Source organism: Bombina bombina, chromosome 12, assembly GCF_027579735.1.
Source record: "Bombina bombina isolate aBomBom1 chromosome 12, aBomBom1.pri, whole genome shotgun sequence".
Classification (NCBI taxonomy): Eukaryota; Metazoa; Chordata; class Amphibia; order Anura; family Bombinatoridae; genus Bombina; species Bombina bombina.
The window spans coordinates 49,041,580-49,064,253 of record NC_069510.1 but is presented as its reverse complement, the minus strand read 5'-3'; the positions used below and the strand labels follow the sequence as shown (position 1 = coordinate 49,064,253).

General features: G+C 40.2%; 1 protein-coding gene across 9 annotated transcripts in view; it reads right to left on the bottom strand.

Annotated features, from left to right (window-relative positions):
* Positions 1-22,674, bottom strand: part of PNPLA7 (patatin like phospholipase domain containing 7) — a 503,274-nt gene that overhangs the window by 122,037 nt on the left and 358,563 nt on the right. For all 9 annotated transcript variants that reach the window (XM_053695647.1, XM_053695646.1, XM_053695653.1 and 6 more), the window contains 2 exons: positions 14,202-14,265; positions 10,322-10,490 (listed from right to left, as the gene is read on the bottom strand). In XM_053695647.1, the coding sequence (XP_053551622.1) occupies positions 10,322-10,490; positions 14,202-14,265 (233 nt within the window). The remainder of the gene's footprint in view (positions 1-10,321; positions 10,491-14,201; positions 14,266-22,674) is intronic.

The following is a 22,674-nucleotide window of genomic DNA, read 5'->3' as shown; positions in this document are numbered from 1 at the left end:
GACGTCCATTTGGGGTAGAGGGTTAAGGCAGTGTAATAGCACAGATGGGAAATTCCATCCCAGCTTTTCAACAAAGGATAACACGAAAACAAAGAAAATTCCATAGCAGAAGTAAAATGGAAAGTTGTTTAAAATTGTATGTTCTATCTGAATCATGAAAGACAAAATTTGGGTTTTATGTCCCTTTAAATAATCAGGAACTATAAATGGGAAAAAAGTTGGTTCACTTTTGCCATATTTCAAGCTATGTTCAGATAAACAGCACTGCGGCTCTTATAAGAGTTATATAACACGTCCTGATCTTTATTGTTTGCAGTAAGCCCCATGGAAATAAATACTCCCTGAACATCCATGTTCTTATTGTTGATTCTATTCAGCAGGACGCGTCTTCACATCAGCAGATAACTTTATTAACTGCAAATGTAGCAATAAGCTATAAATATCTTACAGAAAGAGGAACACGCAGTACACATTTGCGCCCTTAGATTTAGGAGATAACAGAAGTGTTCGTCTACCTCTCTAAAGAGATTAAAAGGAAACAATGATCTGCGCGGTTTAAAGGGACACTAAAGCCAAAATTAAAGGGACAGGAAACCCTAAACATTTTCTTTCATGATTCGGATAGAAGATACAATTTCAAACAACTTCACAATTTACTTCTATTATCAAATTTGCTTCATTCTCTGGTTATCCTTTGCTGAAGGAGCAGCATTGCACTACTCGCAGCTAGCTGAACACATCTAGCTAGCCAATCACAAGACACAAATGTGTGCAGGCACCAATCAGCAGCTAGCTCCCTCTAGTGTAGGATATGTGCATATTCTTTTTTAAACAAGGGATTCCAAGAGAATGAAGTAAATTTGAAAATAGAAGTAATTTTAAAAGTGTCTTAAAATAATATGCTCTATCTGAATCATACACGTTTAATTTTGAATTTCCTATCCCTTTAAACAGTCATGATTCAGACATAGAGTGCAGTTTTAAACAACTTTCTAATTTTGCTCTCTTAATCAATTTATGCTCAGTCTTTTTATAAGTACACTTAGGCGCCAGCTCCCACTGCGCATGTGCAAGAGTTCAGTGTATATGTACATGAGCCTGTAATTGGCTGATGGCTGTCACATGATATAAAAGGGTAGGGAAATTAAGCAAATCTTGGAATTTTTTAAATCTACTGATAATTTGAAATTCAGAATAAGTGCGTTTGCATTGTATTTTTATTGTGCATGTGCAGATAATATAATTCTACCATATTTAATGGGCCTATAAGAACTTTTTGTAGCAAAGTTATCCTCAGCCCATATAGCAAACTCTTAAAACATTTTTCTCAATTTGTATCTACATAAACCTTTTCAAACACAAAACATAGGTAAATTAGTTTACACATATAATTATATACTGTATAATCCCAATATTAGCGTGGCTTTAAAGAGACGGTCAAATTAAAAATAAACTTTCATGATTCAGATAGGCGATGCAATTTTAAATAACTTTCCAGTTTACTTTTATCATCAAATTTGCTTTGTTCTCTTGCTATTCTTTGTTGAAAGCAAAACCTAGGTAGATTCATATGCTAATTTCTAAGCCCTTGAAGGCCGCCTCTTATCTCAGGGCATTTTGATAGTTTTTAACAGCTAGGCAGCGCTAGTTCATGTGTGTCATATAGATAACATTGTGCTCACTCCCGTGGAGTTATTTATGACTTAGCACGGATTGGCTAAAATGCAAGTCTGTAAAAAGCACTGAGATAAGGGGGCAGTCTGCAGAGGCTTAGATACAAGGTAAGCACAGAGGTAAAAAGTGTATTAATATAACAAGTGTTGGTTATGCAAAACTGGGGAATGGGTAATAAAGGGATTATCTAGCTTTTTAAACAATCATTTGCAAATAGACTGTCCCTGTTTTGTTGCTATAAAATAAAATATCAGCCAAGTCTTATCCTTTTTAAAACTAATTAACATCCTTTTTACTGCAATTATTTTTAATACCCAAACTCCATTCACCATTTGCCAATCTGGGCTGTCATTGGATCACCAGGTTTACTCAGCTAACTCCCAGCAGTGCACTGCTGCTCTGAAGCTAGCTTTAACTATGTATTTAACTCTTTTATATGGGTTAAAAACATAGTTAAAAGCAAGCAAGCAATCACCAGCTTCTCCTGAGTCTACCTAAGTATGCTCTTCATCAAAGGATATCATACGATTTAATCAAATTTGGCAATACAAGTAAATAGTCAAGTTGTTTAAATTGAATGCTCTATAAGAATCAAGAAAGCGTAATTTGTCTTTCATGTCCCTTTAATTGTTGAGCGGAGGCGCCATTAAAAAAGCAATTTCTCATATGGATATAACAGGCTGCATGAGCCTATTCTATTCTATTCAACAGTGATTATAAACCCCCAAAATGGTTGTAAATCAATTCAGTAGTTTTGGGGAAATAGAAGTGTAAGAATGACAGACAGAACAATAAAAAATATAACGATACTAAATTTGTTTATAATTCAAGAGGAAGAACATTCATATTTCCTTAAAAAACAGAATTTATGCTTACCTGATAAATTTCGTTCTCTTGCGATGTATCGAGTCCACGGATTCATCCTTACTTGTGGGATATTCTCCTTCCCTACAGGAAGTGGCAGAGAGAGCACCCACAGCAGAGCTGTCCATATAGCTCCTCCCTTAGCTCCACCCCCCAGTCATTCGACCGAAGTCTAGGAAGAAAAAGGAGAAACTATAGGGTGCAGAGGTGACTGAAGTTTTTTAAATAAAAATATACTACCTGTCTTAAATAGACAGGGCGGGCCGTGGACTTGATACATCGCAAGAGAAAGAAATTTATCAGGTAAGCATAAATTCTGTTTTCTCTTGCAAGATGTATCGAGTCCACGGATTCATCCATACTTGTGGGATACCAATACCAAAGCTTTAGGACACGGATGAAGGGAGGGACAAGACAGGTACCTTAAACGGAAGGCACCACTGCTTGTAGAACCTTTCTCCCAAAAATAGCCTCCGAAGAAGCAAAAGTATCGAATTTGGAAAATTTGGAAAAAGTATGAAGCGAAGACCAAGTCGCCGCCTTACAAATCTGTTCAACAGAAGCCTCATTTTTAAAAGCCCATATGGAAGCCACTGCTCTAGTAGAATGAGCAGTAATCCTTTCAGGAGGCTGCTGGCCAGCAGTCTCATAAGCCAAACGGATGATGCTTTTCAGCCAAAAAGAAAGAGAGGTAGCCGTAGCCTTTTGGCCTCTCCGCTTACCAGAATAAACAACAAACAATGAAGATGTTTTACAGAAATCTTTGGTTGCTTGTAAGTAGAACTTTAAAGAATGAACCACATCAAGATTGTGTAATAGACATTCCTTCTTTGAAGAAGGATTAGGACACAGCGAAGGAACAACAATTTCCTGATTGATATTCCTATTAGAAACAGGAAGGAATCCAGGTTTGGTACGCAAAACCACCTTATCTGCATGGAAAACAAGATAAGGTGAGTCACACTGTAAAGCAGATAACTCAGAAACTCTTCAAGCCGAAGAGATAGCTACTAAAAACAGAACTTTCCAAGATAGAAGCTTAATATCTATGGAATGCATAGTTTCAAACGGAACCCCTTGAAGAACTTTAATAACTAACTTTAGGCTCCATGGCGAAGCAACAGGTTTGAATACAGGCTTGATTCTGACTAAAGCCTGACTAAATGCTTGAACGTTTGGGACATCTGCCAGACGCTTGTGTAAAAGAATAGACAAAGCAGAAATCTGTCCTTTTAAGGAGCTAGCTGATAATCCCTTCTCCAATCCTTCTTGGAGAAAAGACAAAATTCTAGGAATCCTAATCTTACTCCATGAGTAACCCTTGGATTCACACCAATAAAGATATTTGCGCCAAATCTTATGATAGATTTTCCTGGTGACAGGCTTTTTAGCTTGAATCAGGGTATCAATGACCGACTCAGAGAAACCACGCTTTGATAAAATCAGGCGTTCAATCTCCAAGCAGTCAGACGCAGAGAAATTAGATTTGGATGCTTGAATGGACCTTGGATTAGAAGGTCCTGCCTCATTGGCAGAGTCCACGGTGGAACAGATGACATGTCCACTAGGTCTGCATACCAAGTGCTGCGTGGCCACGCAGGTGCTATCAGAATCACCGAAGCTCTCTCCTGCTTGATTCTGGAAACCAGACGAAGGAGGAAAGGAAACGGTGGAAACACATAAGCCAGATTGAAGGACCAGGGCACTGCTAGAGCATCTATCAGTACCGCCTGGGGATCCCGGGACCTGGACCCGTAACAAGGAAGCTTGGCGTTCTGACGGGACGCCATCAGATCCAATTCTGGTGTGCCCCATAGCTGAGTCAGCTGGGCAAATACCTCCGGATGGAGCTCCCACTCCCCCGGATGAAAAGTCTGATGACTTAGGAAATCCGCCTCCCAGTTCTCTACCCCTGGGATATGGATTACTGAAAGATGGCAAGAGTGAGTCTCCGCCCATCGGATTAGTTTGGTTACTTCCATCATCGCTAGAGAACTCCGTGTTCCTCCTTGATGATTGATATAAGCTACAGTGATGTTGTCCGACTAGAATCTGATGAATTTGGCCACAGCTAGCTGAGGCCACGCCTGAAGCGAATTGAATATCGCTCTCAGTTCTAGAATGTTTATCGGGAGGAGAGTTTCCTCTCGAGATCATAAGCCCTGTTCTTTCAGGGAGTTCCAGACTGCACCCCAGCCTAGCAGGCTGGCATCTGTCGTTACTATGAGCCACTCTGGCCTACGGAAACACATTCCCTGAGACAGGTGGTCCTGAGACAACCACCAGAGAAGAGAATCTCTGGTCTCCTGATCCAGATGTATTTGAGGAGATAAATCTGCATAATCCCCATTTCACTGTTTGAGCATGCATAGTTGCAGTGGTCTGAGGTGTAGGCGGGCTAAAGGAACTATGTCCATTGCCGCTACCATGAGTCCGATTACCTCCATACCCTGAGCCATTGATGGCCGAGGAATGGAATGAAGAGCTCGGCAAGTGGTTAAGAGTTTTGATTTTCTGACCTCCGTCAGAAATATTTTCATTTCTACCAAGTCTATCAGAGTCCCTAGGAAGGAAACTCTTGTGAGAGGGAAGAGATAACTCTTTTTTATATTCACCTTCCACCCGTGAGATCTCAGAAAAGCCAACACAATGTCCGTGTGAGACTTGGTTAGCTGGAAAGTCGACGCCTGAATTAAGATGTCATCTAGATAAGGCGCCACTGCTATGCCCCGTGCTCTTAGAACCACCAAAAGGGACCCTAGCACCTTTGTGAAAATTCTGGGAGCCGTGGCCAACCCGAAGGGAAGGGCCACAAACTGGTAATGCCTGTCCAGAAAGGCGAATCTGAGGAATTGATGATGATCTCTGTGAACAGGGATGTGTAGATACGCATCCTTTAAGTCCACGGTAGTCATATATTGACCCTCCTGGATCAGAGGTAGAATAGTCCGAATAATCTCCATCTTGAATGATGGGACTCTGAGGAATTTGTTTAGAATTTTGAGATCCAAGATTGGTCTGAAAGTTCCCTCTTTTTTGGGAACCACAAATAGGTTTGAGTAAAAACCTAGCCCTTGTTCCGCTTTTGGAACTGGGCGGATCACTCCCATGGTATGTAGGTCTTCTACACAGCGTAAGAACGCCTCTCTCTTTGTCTGGTTTGCAGACAACTGAGAAACGTGAAATCTCCCCCTTGGGGGGGATTCTTTGAAGTCCAGAAGATATCCCTGGGACACAATTTCTAAAGCCCAGGAATCGTGAACATCTCTTGCCCAAGCCTGAGTGAAGAGAGAGAGTCTGCCCCCTACTAGATCCGGTCCCGGATCAGGGGCTACCCCTTCATGCTGTCTTGGAGGCAGCAGCAGGCTTCTTGGCCTGTTTACCCTTGTTCCCAGCCTGGTTAGGTCTCCAGACTGACTTGGATTGGGCAAAATTCCCCTCTTGCTTTGCAGCAGGGGAAGCTAAAGCGGGACCACCCTTGAAGTTCCGAAAAGAACGAAAATTATTTTGTTTGGTCCTTATTTTATTTGTTTTATCCTGAGGGAGGGCGTGGCCTTTCCCTCCAGTGATGTCTGAAATAATCTCTTTCAGTTCAGGCCCGAATAGGGTCTTTCCTTTGAAGGAGATGTTCAAAAGTTTAGATTTTGATGACACATCAGCAGACCAGGACTTAAGCCATAACGCCCTGCGTGCTAAAATGGCAAAACCTGAATTCTTTGCCGCTAATTTAGCCAGTTGGAAAGCGGCATCTGTAATGAAAGAATTAGCAAACTTAAGGGCCTTAATTCTATCCATAATATCCTCTAATGGAGTCTCCATCTGTAGAGCCTCTTCTAGAGCCTCGAACCAAAAAGCAGCTGCAGTAGTTACAGGAACAATGCACGCAATAGGTTGTAGAAGAAAACCTTGATGAACAAAAATTTTCTTCAAGAGACAGCACAACTGTCTTCGATAGGTATAGTTGTACGCTTAGCGAGAGTAGAAATAGCTCCCTCCACCATAGGAACCGTTTGCCACGAGTCCCGCATGGTGTCAGATATGGGAAACATTTTCTTAAAAACAGGAGGGGGAACGCACGGTATACCTGGTCTATCCCACTCCTTAGTAACAATATTCACAATCCTCTTAGGGACTGGAAAAACATCAGTGTAAACAGGAACTTCTAAGTATTTGTCCATTTAACACAATTTCTCTGGGACCACTATAGGGTCACAATCATCCAGAGTCGCTAATACCTCCCTGAGCAACAAGCGGAGGTGTTCAAGCTTAAATTTAAAGGCCGTCATATCAGAATCTGTCTGAGGGAGCGTCTTTCCTGAATCAGAAATCTCTCCGTCAGATAGCATATCCCTTACCCCTACTTCAAAACATTGCGAGGGTATATCGGATACGGCTACTAAAGGGTCAGAAGGCTCAGCATTTGTTCTTAACCCAGAGCTGTCACGCTTTCCTTGTAAAACAGGCAGTTTAGATAAAACCTCTGTGAGGGTTGTATTCATAACTGTGGCCATGTCTTGTAAAGTAAATGAAGTTGACGCACTAGAGGTACTTGGCGTCACTTTTGCGGGCGTTACTGGTTGTGACACTTGAGGAGAGATAGATGGCAAACCCTCATTTTCTGTCTGAGAATCCTCTATTGCTATATTTTTAAGTGCTATAATATGCTCTTTATAATTTATAGACATATCAATGCAAGTGGGACACATTCTTAGAGGGGATTCCACAATGGCTTCTAAACACATTGAAGAAGGATTTTCCTTGATGTCAGACATGTTAAATAGGCTAGTAATGAAACAAGCAAGCTTGGAAAACACTTTATTCAAAGTAAATAATACTTAGAAAAAAACAGTACTGTGCCTTTAAGAGAAAAAAAGATGCACAAACTCTGCAAAAGAGTGTAAAAAAGCAGTAAACTTTACAAAATTTTTACAGTAGAATCATAAAGCCTTAGTAAGTTTGCACAGCCAGACAAATAAACGATTAACCCCTTAATGTAAAAACCGAATTGACAAAACATCAAAAACCGGTATAAAAACGTTCAGCACCTTGCCACAGCTCTGCTGTGGCTCCTACCTGCCCTTTAGGATAGATATGTGGGGAAAAAACTTCTTTTAGACCCTCAAACACAGCAGGACCCTCTGGAGAAGCAGTTGGATGTCTTCAGAGTAAAAGAAACTGCGTAACTGAGGCGCGAAAATAGGCCCCTCCCACCTCACTCGATGTTAGTGGGGCCTAAAAGTGTTTCTAAACTAGCCATGTGGGTTAATAACCCTTAAATAAGCCACAATGACCTCTTAAAGTCCCTCAAAAAACGTTAAGTGTTCAATAAAAAAATGTTTTTTTTATTAAGTGTAACTAGTAACAAATGAGCCCTTTATGCAAGCTGGGATTCCATACTAAGTGTCTGAATACAGCTTACCCTTCCCTCATGGGGATATTGCCAGCCTTTTCTAGAATTATCACAGTCTGTCTAGAAAAAAATTGACTGAACATACCTCAATGCAGCTTAGCATGCAAACCGTTCCCCCAACTGAAGTTTTCCTGTAATCCTCAACCTTTGTGAGAACAGCAGTGGATCTTAGTTACAAAGTGCTAAGATCATCATCCTCCTTGCAGAAATCTTCATTCTTTTTCTGCCAGAGAGTGCCGGTACCATTTAAAATAACAAACTTTTGCTTGAGAAAATAAAAACTAACATTTTTGTCACCACACTCACTTTACCCTTCCTAGTACTTAGAGTAGGCAAAGAGAATGACTGGGGGTGGAGCTAAGGGAGGAGCTATATAGACAGCTCTGCTGTGGGTGCTCTCTTTGCCACTTCCTGTAAGGAAGGAGAATATCCCACAAGCATGGATGAATCCGTGGACTCGATACATCTTGCAAGAGAAAACAAGTTTGTAATTCTTGAGACATTTAGGGCCAAATTATAAATTGAGCGCAAAATATCGCCTCCTTTTTGCGCACAACTTAGTAATACCAGCGCACGCTAATGTGCACTGGTATTACAAGTGAGGCGCAATGCGAATGTGACCTCGTGTTCGCATTGCTAGGAAGTATTGTGCTGATAAAAGAGCGCTTCCATCGGCTCCAATGGGAGCCTCATTCTCATGCCGTGAGACTCAGGAGAACTAGTATAGCGCAGGGAGTAAGTTGCAAAGCGATGGGCAGCAGTTTGTAAACATATATGTATATGCTTATATACCTATATATTTATATTTTATGTATGCATTAATATGTGAATAAACATTAGCATTCTCCACGGGAGTAAGCACAATGTTATCTATATGGTACACATACTAGCACTGTCTTTCTTTTGTGCATGATTTAAAAAGCTAATTAAAAGCACTGTTGGGGCTTAGAAACAGGCAAACAGAGGTTAGAAAGTATATTAACCCCTTGAGTGCTAACGACGGCTCTGAGTCGTTGCAAATTGTCCCAGTCAGGTGCTGACAACGGCTCAGAGCTGTCGCTAGCACTCACCCACCTTGAGGGCAATCTGGGGGCTCCCACCTACTCCAACCCCAGTGATCTGGCCTAAATAGTGAGAGGTATCGTCGGGGCTTCATGATTCGCACGGTAACGTCACGCACAATAACATGATGACGTCACCGCGCAACTTTATTTAAAATTAACAATAGGAAAACGGGGGCATGCTGCTTAGAAGCTTGTATCTCAGGCATCTAAGCAGCTACAGACCCCCAAGACCCACTGTTGGAAAGGTAATCGCATAACCTTTCCAACGGTATAAGTCTTGGGGATCTGAAAATAAATAAATAACTATATTTAAAAAAGTTACAAAAAAAAAAAAAAATAGCTCAAATCCAGCTTAGCACCCAGGTGGGAAATGGCTTAGCAGCCAAAGGGTTAATATAACAATGTTGACTGTGCAAAGCTGGGGAATGGGTAGTAAAGGTGTTGTCTATCGTTTTAAACAATAAAAAATCAAGTAGACTGTCCCTTTAAAAATAGCGGATCTGAGGAACAGCAGCTTTACAGAAACTGAAAAATAAATAGTTCTTCTAATGTCAGTTAACAATACAATATGACTTATTGCCCTAATATTCCATCATCTTCGCTGCGTGTATCAGAACCAAGTGAGGTCAAACATTTGTCAATATTTGTAAAAAAAAATATAAAGAGAATACAGATAAACTTTTTCTAATTATCCACCACTGATTGACAGACATGAAGAAAATGAAATGTGCTGATGGAATATTGTTAACTAGTGTTAAAGCCTGTGTACACGAGCCAAAATGCCCCCTCCAAGATCCTTTCCCTAGCCTTTATTCCCACCTCCCTGCTGCTCTTAGCATACATTTATTCTGTAGTGTAGCAGTCACAACTGTTCCCGCCCCTCCCATCCCCCTCCAGCGATGGGCCTGGAGAGGTGTCCCTCTCTGCTTCGGAACCTCTGCCAGACTATTTCTGCACTTGTGGGGCATGCAGAAATAGCGAGACTGCGGCAGAGAGGGGGCAGGTCCTTAAGGGCTTAACGACCAGCGCAGTTCTCGCACAGTCTCTACTGCACATCGTTGCTGGTCGTTAAGGGGTTAAGGTACAGTCTCTACTGCGCATGACTGCGTCAGACAAACATACTTGGCCTTTTATTATATAGGATAATCACTGAAGCAAGAGCTATGTGCTGTCAGAGCAGTTTGGGTCATTTCCGTGCGTTGTGCCCTGCACATCAGATTGCAAGCTCTTCGGCGCACTGCATCACATTGTGTTCCCTTAGTAAAGTGATCTCATCTATGCAACAGATAAATGTTACAACATAACTTACCTCTCCCACTGTGGGCTCCTGGTCCCCCAGCCCAACAATCAGTATGCAGTCGGCCTGACGGATGCACCGCTGGGTCCAAGGAGTGAGACAATAATCTGATTGGTACAAGACAATGCGATGAATGTCCTCCTGCTGCCCCAACCAGCTGGAAAGTCTGTACTCATGGACACTGCGCAGTAATAAACAACACGCATGTATTACTCACCATTTACAATATGTGTTATTAAAAACATCAAATATCAATAAAATATTTCCATTTTGTACTTTACTCAATTAAAAAAGATTTTTTGTTAAATAGAGTCACCAAGATTTGGACAGTCTTAGTAAAAACATCATAAATAGTCAGAAAAATAACATTCTCTAAGCCGTTAGAGCAGGCCATTTTACAACTATCCACCATGCTATGCTATATGTTTAATAGCTGCAAAGTGGTTAAACACACAGTAGAAGGACCACTTGGGACCAGCAGTGCACTGTAGCTCCCGCGTGGAACTAGCAGCTCATCCAATTAGCAGTGCTAGCTGCACATCTGAGTCACACGACTATCGCTGTTTGGATATGTGGTAGGTTCTGCTTGGGACCAGCAATGCACTGCGGGTCTCTAGCGGCACTTCTACTGTGTTTTTAACCCCTTTGCAGGGTTGATAGACATAGGATAACAGACAGTAATATAAATATTTAATGTATCTATGTCATTCATCTGTTTGCAGTACATACTAAACATGCACAGAGCCCTTTTATTATTACTTTATCTCATGCAAAATTATATTTTCTGTTCCAAACCCAATATTATTGTTATGAGTTTTATAAACTGAATTATTAATGCAGGATAAGCAGCGTTACACAGGTGATTGGCTGTATTCCCATATTAATAAAAAAATGTAATTTAACTAATTAAACACACCCTACTCCCATAGATGCTGTAACTTGATTTACAGTTGCATATAAGTAAGTGCGCAGTTGCTTAAAGGGACAGTCTACTCCAAATGTTTTATTGTTTAAAAGATAGATAATCCCTTTATTCCCCAGTTTTGCATAACCAACACAGTTATATTAATACACTTTTTATCTCTGTGATTACCTTGTATCTAAGCCTCTGCAGATTGCCCCCTTATCTCAGTGCTATTTACAGACTTTTATTTTAGCCAATCAGTGCTGACTCATTCATAACTCCACAAGAGTGAGCACAATGTTACCTATATGACACACATGAATTAGCACTGCCTAGCTGTGAAAAACTAATCAAACGTACTTAGATAAAGGCGGCCTGCTGGGGCTTAGAAACAGGCAGAGATTTTGAGTTTTAAAGGTTATAAAGTATATTAATAGAACAATGTTGGTTGTGCAAAACTGGATAATGGGTAATAAAGGCATTATGTATCTTTCTAAACAATACATTTTTTTGGAGTACACTGTCCCTTTAAATTAAAAAAAAAAAAATCTGTGGCAAACTTGAATTAATCAAATTATTTAAATTATGTTTCTCTCCTAGACATTTTTAAATGATAATGTAATCGCTTTAGTATAAATCAAATCAAGCGAATTAATCATCCTCACAGCAAAACATCATCTAATCAAAGATACCAATTACAGCTCTCAAAGATGAGAAAAAAAAACTATAATGATAAGTGAGAAAATATTTCCATTGAATCTAGGTGTGCGTCTTGGTGTTTTTAATTTAGCTATAAAGGGACAAGACTAAATACGTGTGAATATTTTATGCACGACAGACTAGTCAAAATAAAACTTTCATAATTCAGATAGGACATGTCATTTTATACAACTTTCCAATTTACTTTGTACTCTTGGTATTCTTTGTTGAAAGCTAAACCTAGGTAGGCTCAAATGCTAATTTCTAAGCCCTTGAAGGCTACACCTTATCTCAGTGTATTTGGACAGTTTTAACAGCTAGACAGTGCTAGTTCTTCTGTGCAATATAGATAACATTGTGCTCACTCCCGTGCAGTTATTTACAAATAATCATTGATAGGCTAAAATGCAATTCTGTCAAAAGGGGGCAGTCAGCAAAGACTTAGATACAAGGTAATCCCAAAGGTAAAAAGTATATTAATATGACAGTGTTGGTCGTGCAAAGCTGGGGAATGGGTAATAAAGGGATTATCTATCTTTTTAAACAATAACAATTCTGGAGTAGACGGTCCCTTTAAGTTGAAGAAGATACTTAAAGGGAAATGAAACATATATGCCCCTTGTGATTGGCTTACTGATGTGTTCAGCTAGCTCACAGTAGTGAATCGTTGCTTCTTAAACAAAGAATATCTAGAGAATGAAGCAAACGTGTTTGTTTACAAATGTATGCTTTACCTGAATCATAAAACAAAAAAATTGGGTTTCATGTCCCTTTAATCACTTTCCTTATTTGGAAGAGACAACCCGCACAAGTTATTGGAGTAGATAGACTTTGTCATTTTGTTAGCAAAACTTTTATTGTTTTGAAGTTCCTTATTTTATCATTTCTGCTGAGGACAGTTAGGAACAGATATATAGCATGGCGATCGATGTATGTGAAGACTGTAATGTGCATGTGCATTTTCAGTTCTCAAAGTTGGAAAACACTCAAATAAACAGAGATTTTTCTACACACAGTAAACCTAACATAAGTTATAGAGAACTATGATATGCAATTACATCATCTATAAGGTAAGATGGGTTAAAAATGAATGGGCTATTAAAGAGATATGAAAGCCAATTTTTTACTTTCATGATTTAGCTAGAGCATGCAATTTTAAATAACTTTCCAATTTATTTCTTTAATCTAATTTGTTGTTTTCTCTTTGAATTTCTTGTTAAAAAAAGTATTCCTAGATAGGCTCAGAAGCTGCTGATTGGTGGCTGCACATATCTGCCTCTTTTCATTGGCTGTCACCTAGCTCCTAGTAGTGCATTACTGCTCCATCAACAAAGGATACCAAAAGAATAAAGCCAATTGGATGACAAAAGTGAATTGGAAACTCATTCAAAATAGGATTATCTATCTAAATCATGAAATAAAATATTTGTGATTCATTTCCCTTTAATTAAAAAATTAAAATATAGGAGATTAAATATTGGTAGAGGAGATGCATTCAATGTCATTTTTCTAATATTATGGGATGGTGGCGAGGAGAAAGGAGAGAGGGGTCTAAGTGGGTGGTATTTCCCCCCCACCACTGTGTGAACCAGACAATTGGGAATTAACTGAAACAGTGGATTATATTATAAGTTTACAATGAAGGTCAACTTGGTGGTTGTTTTGTACTATTTGTTTATTGTTTATATATTGAAAAACCGAGAATTATACGGTGGGAATGACGCTGGTACATTTCATAATATACATTTTGTAGTGATCTGTGTATTACCTAATCATCTCTATTACTATACTAGACTGTGACGTGTGACTATTGTACTACTAATAATGATCAGAATAAAGTTTATTTAAAAAATAATAATAACATATTGCATTTTTGATTAAGCTGTAATATTTCAGTAGTATGTGGTTTGCTTTAACTAAAACGTGTACTATGACTATTTAATCTAACCAAGAAATCTCTGAATTTCAGATTTTTGTTCTTGTTTACACTCAAAATGAAACTGGTTTTATCAAATATTAAGTTCACTAGAATTTTCTTTGCATAAATGTTTTGTAGATGATCCATTTATATAGCCCATCAATGTATATTTTTGCTTCTTTTTTAATAACATTGTGCTGATTTTCAGACTCCTAACCAAGCCCCAAAATATCAGATGTAGACTAAAGTCTGCTTGCTCCAGCTGTGCATATTATTGTTTATAGTAGTGTCTATTACATGCAGTTATATGAGCATTAATGTATACTGTCCCTTTAAGTTGTTTTCTTCCAGCTGTGTTAATTGCAACTAACCTGTCTAGAGCCGCTGAGCCCAGGCGCTGTTTGATGTTGTCACTGGTGAGCAGCAAAGTGGGACCTGCAAGAGAGAACATTATCAGAACAGAGGGCAAGGACAGGCCTCCATCAGTACCAGCCTCCATCAGTACCAGAATACATATATATATAGATATATGCTTACCTGATAAATGTATTCCTTTCTTGGTTGTGAGAGTCCACAACCTTACTCTTAGGAAATACTTTACTTGGCCACCAGGAGGAGACAAAAACACCCCATACAAGAGCTTTAACTATCCCTCCTATATCCCTCACTCTCCCAGTAGTATGTAAAGCCTAGCCAAAAGAAACAGATAGAAAGAAGAAAGAGATAACTGGGGTAAAGAGGTGCAACTAGAATTGCTGACATTTAATAAAACGTGCGGGTTCGTGGACTCTCACATATATGTTTTCTTTCTAATGGTTGTGAGAGTCCATGGCCTTATTCTTGGGAACTAAACACCTAAGCTGAGAAGTTCACAAATTTTACAAATACAGCAAAATGATAAAACTTAGTCAAAGTATGTGAGGACCAAGTTGCAGCCCTGCAAATCTGTTCTACAGAGGCCTCATTCTTGAACCCCAAGAGGAAGACACAGAGCATATGAAATGAGCTGTAATCCGCAATGGAGGTTGCTGACCGGCCTCCAAGTAAGCTGAGCGAAAGAGACTCTGACCTAGATTTGGAGTTTGGCGTTAGCCGTGAAAACCAGCGTTAGAGGCTCCTAACGCTGGTTTTAGGCTACCGCCGGTATTTGGAGTCACTCAAAATAGGGTCTAACGCTCACTTTTCAGCCGCGACTTTTCCATACCGCAGATCCCCTTACGTCAATTGCGTATCCTATCTTTTCAATGGGATTTTTCTAACTCCGGTATTTAGAGTCGTTTCTGAAGTGAGCGTTAGACATCTAACGACAAAACTCCAGCCGCAGGAAAAAAGTCAGTAGTTAAGAGCTTTCTGGGCTAACGCCGGTTTCTAAAGCTCTTAACTACTGTACTCTAAAGTACACTAACACCCATAAACTACCTATGTACCCCTAAACCGAGGTCCCCCCACATCGCCGACACTCGAATAAATTTTTTTAACCCCTAATCTGCCGACCGCCACCTACGTTATCCTTATGTACCCCTAATCTGCTCCCCCTAACACCGCCGACCCCTGTATTATATTTATTAACCCCTAATCTGCCCCCCTCAACGTCGCCTCCATCTGCCTACACTTATTAACCCCTAATCTGCCGACCGCAAAGCGCCGCCACCTACGTTATCCTTATGTACCCCTAATCTGCTGCCCCTAACACCGCCGACCCCTGTATTATATTTATTAACCCCTAATCTGCACCCCTCAACGTCGCCTCCACCTGCCTACACCTATTAACCCCTAATCTGCCGAGCGGACCGCACCGCTACTATTCTAAAGTTATTAACCCCTAATCCGCCACACTAACCCTATAATAAATAGTATTAACCCCTAATCTGCCCTCCCTAACATCGCCGACACCTAACTTCAATTATTAACCCCTAATCTGCCGACCGGAGCTCACCGCTATTCTAATAAATGGATTAACCCCTAAAGCTAAATCTAACCCTAACACTAACACCCCCCTAAATTAAATATAATTTTAATCTAACGAAATAAATTAACTCTTATTAAATAAATTATTCCTATTTAAAGCTAAATACTTACCTGTAAAATAAACCCTAATATAGCTACAATAAACTAATAATTACATTGTAGCTATTTTAGGATTAATATTTATTTTACAGGCAACTTTGTAATTATTTTAACCAGGTACAATAGCTATTAAATAGTTAAGAACTATTTAATAGTTACCTAGTTAAAATAATTACAAAATTACCTGTAAAATAAATCCTAACCTAAGTAACAATTAAACCTAACACTATACTATCATTAAATTAATTAAATAAAATACCTACAATTACCTACAATTAAACCTAACACTACACTATCAATACATTAATTAAATACAATATCTACAAATAACTACAATGAAATAAACTAACTAAAGTACAAAAAATAAAAAAGAACTAAGTTACAAAAAATAAAAAAATATCTACAAACATAAGAAAAATATTACAACAATTTTAAACTAATTACACCTACTCTAAGCCCCCTAATAAAACAACAAAGCCCCCCAAAATAAAAAATGCCCTACCCTAGTCTAAATTACTAAAGTTAAAAGCTCTTTTACCTTACCAGCCCTGAACAGGGCCCTTTGCGGGGCATGCCCCAAGAAGTTCAGCTCTTTTGCCTGTAAAAAAAAAACATACAATACCCCCCCCCAACATTACAACCCACCACCCACATACCCCTAATCTAACCCAAACCCCCCTTAAATAAACCTAACACTAAGCCCCTGAAGATCATCCTACCTTGTCTTCACCTCACCAGGTATCACCGATCCGTCCTGGCTCCAAAATCTTCATCCAACCCAAGCGGGGGTTGGCGATCCATCATCCGGTGGCTGAAGAGGTCCAGAAGAGGCTCCAAAGTCTTCATCCTATCCGGGAAGAAGAGGCGATCCGGACCGGCAACCATCTTGATCCAAGCGGCATCTTCTATCTTCATCCGATGACGACCGGCTCCATCCTGAAGACCTCCACCGCGGACCCATCTTCTTCCGGCGACGTCCAACTGAAGAATGACGGTTCCTTTAAGGGACGTCATCCAAGATGGCGTCCCTCGAATTCCGATTGGCTGATAGGATTCTATCAGCCAATCGGAATTAAGGTAGGAATATTCTGATTGGCTGAAGGAATCAGCCAATCAGAATCAAGTTCAATCCGATTGGCTGATCCAATCAGCCAATCAGATTGAGCTTGCATTCTATTGGCTGATCGGAACAGCCAATAGAATGCGAGCTCAATCTGATTGGCTGATTGGATCAGCCAATCGGATTGAACTTGATTCTGATTGGCTGATTCCATCAGCCAATCAGAATATTCCTACCTTAATTCCGATTGGCTGATAGAATCCTATCAGCCAATCGGAATTCGAGGGACGCCATCTTGGATGACGTCCCTTAAAGGAACCGTCATTCTTCAGTTGGACGTCGCCGGAAGAAGATGGGTCCGCGGTGGAGGTCTTCAGGATGGAGCCGGTCGTCATCGGATGAAGATAGAAGATGCCGCTTGGATCAAGATGGTTGCCGGTCCGGATCGCCTCTTCTTCCCGGATAGGATGAAGACTTTGGAGCCTCTTCTGGACCTCTTCAGCCACCGGATGATGGATCGCCAACCCCCGCTTGGGTTGGATGAAGATTTTGGAGCCAGGACGGATCGGTGATACCTGGTGAGGTGAAGACAAGGTAGGATGATCTTCAGGGGCTTAGTGTTAGGTTTATTTAAGGGGGGTCTGGGTTAGATTAGGGGTATGTGGGTGGTGGGTTGTAATGTTGGGGGGGGGTATTGTATGTTTTTTTTTACAGGCAAAAGAGCTGAACTTCTTGGGGCATGCCCCGCAAAGGGCCCTGTTCAGGGCTGGTAAGGTAAAAGAGCTTTTAACTTTAGTAATTTAGAATAGGGTAGGGCATTTTTTATTTTGGGGGGCTTTGTTGTTTTATTAGGGGGCTTAGAGTAGGTGTAATTAGTTTAAAATTGTAATATTTTTCTTATGTTTGTAGATATTTTTTTATTTTTTGTAACTTAGTTCTTTTTTATTTTTTGTACTTTAGTTAGTTTATTTCATTGTAGTTATTTGTAGATATTGTATTTAATTAATGTATTGATAGTGTAGTGTTAGGTTTAATTGTAGGTAATTGTAGGTATTTTATTTAATTAATTTAATGATAGTATAGTGTTAGGTTTAATTGTAACTTAGGTTAGGATTTATTTTACAGGTAATTTTGTAATTATTTTAACTAGGTAACTATTAAATAGTTCTTAACTATTTAATAGCTATTGTACCTAGTTAAAATAATTCCAAAGTTGCCTGTAAAATAAATATTAATCCTAAAATAGCTACAATGTAATTATTAGTTATATTGTAGCTATATTAGGGTTTATTTTACAGGTAAGTATTTAGCTTTAAATAGGAATAATTTATTTAATAAGAGTTAATTAATTTCGTTAGATTAAAATTATATTTAATTTAGGGGGGTGTTAGTGTTAGACTTAGCTTTAGGGGTTAATCCATTTATTAGAATAGCGGTGAGCTCCGGTCGGCAGATTAGGGGTTAATAATTGAAGTTAGGTGTCGGCGATGTTAGGGAGGGCAGATTAGGGGTTAATACTATTTATTATAGGGTTAGTGAGGCGGATTAGGGGTTAATAACTTTATTATAGTAGCGCTCAGGTCCGCTCGGCAGATTAGGGGTTAATAAGTGTAGGCAGGTGGAGACGACGTTGTGGGGGGCAGATTAGGGGTTAATTAATATAATATAGGGGTCGGCAGTGTTAGGGGCAGCAGATTGGGGTACATAGGGATAATGTAAGTAGCGGCGGTTTACGGAGCGGCAGATTAGGGGTTAATAATAATATGCATGGGTCAGCGATAGCGGGGGCGGCAGATTAGGGGTTAATAAGTGTAAGGTTAGGGGTGTTTAGACTCGGGGTACATGTTAGAGTGTTAGGTGCAGACGTAGGAAGTGTTTCCCCATAGCAAACAATGGGGCTGCGTTAGGAGCTGAACGCGGCTTTTTTGCAGGTGTTTGGTTTTTTTTCAGCTCAAACAGCTCCATTGTTTCCTATGGGGGAATCGTGCACGAGCACGTTTTTGAGGCTGGCCGCTTGCGTAAGCAACTCTGGTATCGAGAGTTGAAGCTGCGTTAAAAATGCTCTACGCTCCTTTTTTGGAGCCTAACGCAGCCATTCTGTGGACTCTCAATACCAGAGTTATTTTTATGGTGCGGCCAGAAAAAAGCCGGCGTTAGTTTTTCGGGTCGTTACCGACAAAACTCCAAATCTAGCCGTCTGTAACCAAAACAACAAGGAGGCAGATGTTGCCTTCTGACCCTTCCGTTTACCCAAGTACAACACAAAATGACTAGAAGGTTGACAAAAATATTTTGTAGCTTGGAGATAAAATTTCAAAGCCCAACCCCATCTAGTTCATAGAGTAGTCTTTAGAGGATTTGGGGTTAGGACATAAAGAAGGCACAACAATCTCATGAATACTGTTCTTTGACGATACTACCTTTGGCGAAAACCCACGTAAAACTGCCTTATCTTGGTGACATGACTAATACTGACAACTCTGAAACCCTTCTAGCTGAAGATATGGCTAAAAGGAAAATAACCTTCCAAGATAATTTAATGTCAAGATTATGCATGGGTTTAAATGGTGGGCACTGAAGCCCATTAAGAACCAGATTAAGATTCCAAGGAGGAAACGGAGATTGTACGAATGGTCAAATTTTAACAAGAGACTGTATGAAAGATTGAACATCAGGTAAACAAGCTAATTTCCTGTGTAACAAGATTGACAAGGCAGAAATTTGCCCTTTGAGGGAACTGGCAGAGAGACCCTTATTGAGCCCCTCCTGCAAAATTCCAAAACATGAGGTATTCTTACTGAATGCTAGGAATAACCTCTTTGCACACTAGAAAAGATAAACCTTCCATACCTTGTGGTAAATATTTTACAAGCTTGAATCAAAGTCTCAATCACTGAGTCTGAGAATCCCCTCTGAGAAATAATCAGCCGTTCAATCTCCATGCAGTTAAGTAGAGAGACTGCAGATTTTTATGAAAGAACGGGCCTTGCGCCAACAAATTTGGGCATTGAGGAAGATGCCATGGTGCAGCAGTGGACATCCTTGCTAGGTCTGCATACCAAATCCTGCATGGCCACGCAAGGGCTATGAGGATGGCTGGAGTCCTCTCCTGCTTTAGGTAAGTCACCTCCCTTGGAAGAACAACAATTGGGGGAAAGCTGTAAATTAATTGGTAATGCAATGGAGCTATCTAGACATCCACCAGCTCTGTCTGTGGATCTCTCAATCTCGAGACGTACCGAGGAAGTTTGTGATTTAAGCGAGATGCCATTAAGTCTATCTCTGGCCAACCCCAGTAATTCATCAGTCTGTTGAAAATTTCCAGATTCTCTCCCAGATGAAAGGTCTGACAACTCAGATAAGTCGCTTCCCAATTCTCCACACCTGGAATATGAATTGCCGATATGACACTCTGATGTCTCTCCACCCAATTCAGGATCTGTGAAAGCTCTTGCATTGCTAAGGAGCTTCACGTGCCCCCTTGATGTTGTCTGACTGGAAGCGAATAAATGGAAGAGCACCCAGTTGAGGCCATAACCGAAGAGTTCTGAAGATAGCCCCAAGTTTCAGAATACTGATGGGTAGAAGAGCCTCCTGTGAGGACCAAACTCATTCAGTTCTCTGACCCTCCCATACTTGCCCCAGAACCGGATAGACTCGCATTTGTGGTGATTATTTGCAACTCCGGTCTGAGGAAGAATATGTCTCTGGTCAAATGAATTGGAGATGTCTACCAAGAAATAAATCTGAATGGTCTCAATGCAACTGCCTCAGCATGCAAAGTTGTAGGATTGCAGATGAAACCACACAAATGGTAGGGAATCCGACAACACCACCATTAAACCTATAACCTGCATGCACTGTGCCACTGATAGTGACTGGACAGATTGGAGCCTCAGACAAGCTGCATGTAGTTTAAAATTGCGTTGGTCTGTGAGAAAGAGTTTCATCTTCTCTGAGTCTATGATGACTCCTAAAAAACAGACCCTTGTGCTGGGTATTAACAAACTCTTAGCCACGTTGACATTTCATCCATTATAATTGGGATGTGTAAGTATGCATCCTTTAGATTTATTGTTGTCATGAATGGGTCAGAACCACCACAGGCAGGATGGATCTGATAGTCTCCATCTTGAAGGAAGGTAACCTCAAAAATCTGTTCAAAATCTTTAGATCTAGGATTTGTCTGAAGGTTCCCTCTTTTTACAGAGCTATGAAGAGATCTGAGTAAAAACCCACCCCCTGTTCCTCCATGGGTATTGGAGTAATTAATCCCTTATCTTCCATATCCTTTACACACTGCAAGAAGGCTGTCTATTTTTCTGACCTTACTGAAATGTGGGACAAAATAAACCTTCCTTAAGGTGATGAGATCTGAAACTTATCCTGTACCCTTGGGACACTATCTTCAGAACCCAAGGGTCCTAAACAGTGTTGGCCCAAGCATCTCAAAAAAGGTTTAGGAGACTTCTTGCGAAAGGGGCAAAATCTGTTACCACATTTCCCATTAGGCCTAGTCTTCTTATCCTGAGGTAGGAAAGTACCCTTGCTCCTGTGACTGTTGAAATCATATAGTCCAAGCCAGGACTAAATAGGTTTTTTCCATTGAAGGCAAGTGTGAGCAATCTGAACTTAGAAACCATATCTGCAGACTAAGATTTTACCCAAAGAGCCCTTTGGCACAAAACAGCTAAGGCTGTATTCTTTACATTAATGCAGATGATTTGAATCACTGCATCACAAATGAAGGCGCTTGCTCTCTTCATTAATTTAATACGCTCCTGAATATCCGCTAGAGGAGATTTCTCAGAGACAAGGTAATTTAAGGAATCACACCATAAAACAGTGGCTCCCACCACTACAGTGATACCAACCTCTGGTTTGAACAATAAACCTCTCTGTAAGAAAGCATTCCTGAGAAAACCCTCTAGTTTTCTGTCTATAGGATCTTTAAAAGATGTACTGTCCTCCAAGAGGATAGTAGTTCTCATGACTAAAGTGAAGATTGCCCCATCCATCTTAGGGATAGTTCCCCACAGTTCTAAATTAGCTGTAGGCATGGGAAAAAGCTTCCTGAAAGAAGGAAAAGAAGTAAAGGGCACTCCAGGCTTGTCCGATTCGTTAGCATTGATTTAAAAAACTAAAGTAGGAACTGAAAATGTGTCTGGGGCTTTAGTCTTTTGCCTAAAGATCATATTCAGCTTCTGGATGTTTCCTCAGTTGTTCTAGACTCCTGTACATCTAACATCTTTAAGACTTCCTTTAATAAAGAACGTAGGTGTCCCATCTTAAATTGAAATCTAATATCCTCAGTTTCCTTGTCTGAGTCTGACCCTGAGTCATCAGATGAAACCTCTTCATCAGACATAGAGGAGTCCACCTCAGAATCTATGGCGAGTTGGGCTGGAGTAACACCCCTAGAGGAAGATTCTGACTTCAAAGTGTTTGGACTTGTGCTTGCGCTTACTTGGGCATCAGATACAGCAGACTGTAAAGGATTATTTAATCCATGGGCAAAATCAGTAGCCCCATTCTGTGTGACATAAACTGGCGGTACTACTTCAGAGGAGGTGTTAGGAACTGGGGAATGAGTCTGTAGAACAGATACTAAACAGGTGTTGCACAGTTAGGCAGGAGGGAATACCGACACCAGTTTGCATAACAGGCATTTAATCCCTGTAATAATATTATCAGGAGTACCTTAATAAATAGAGTTG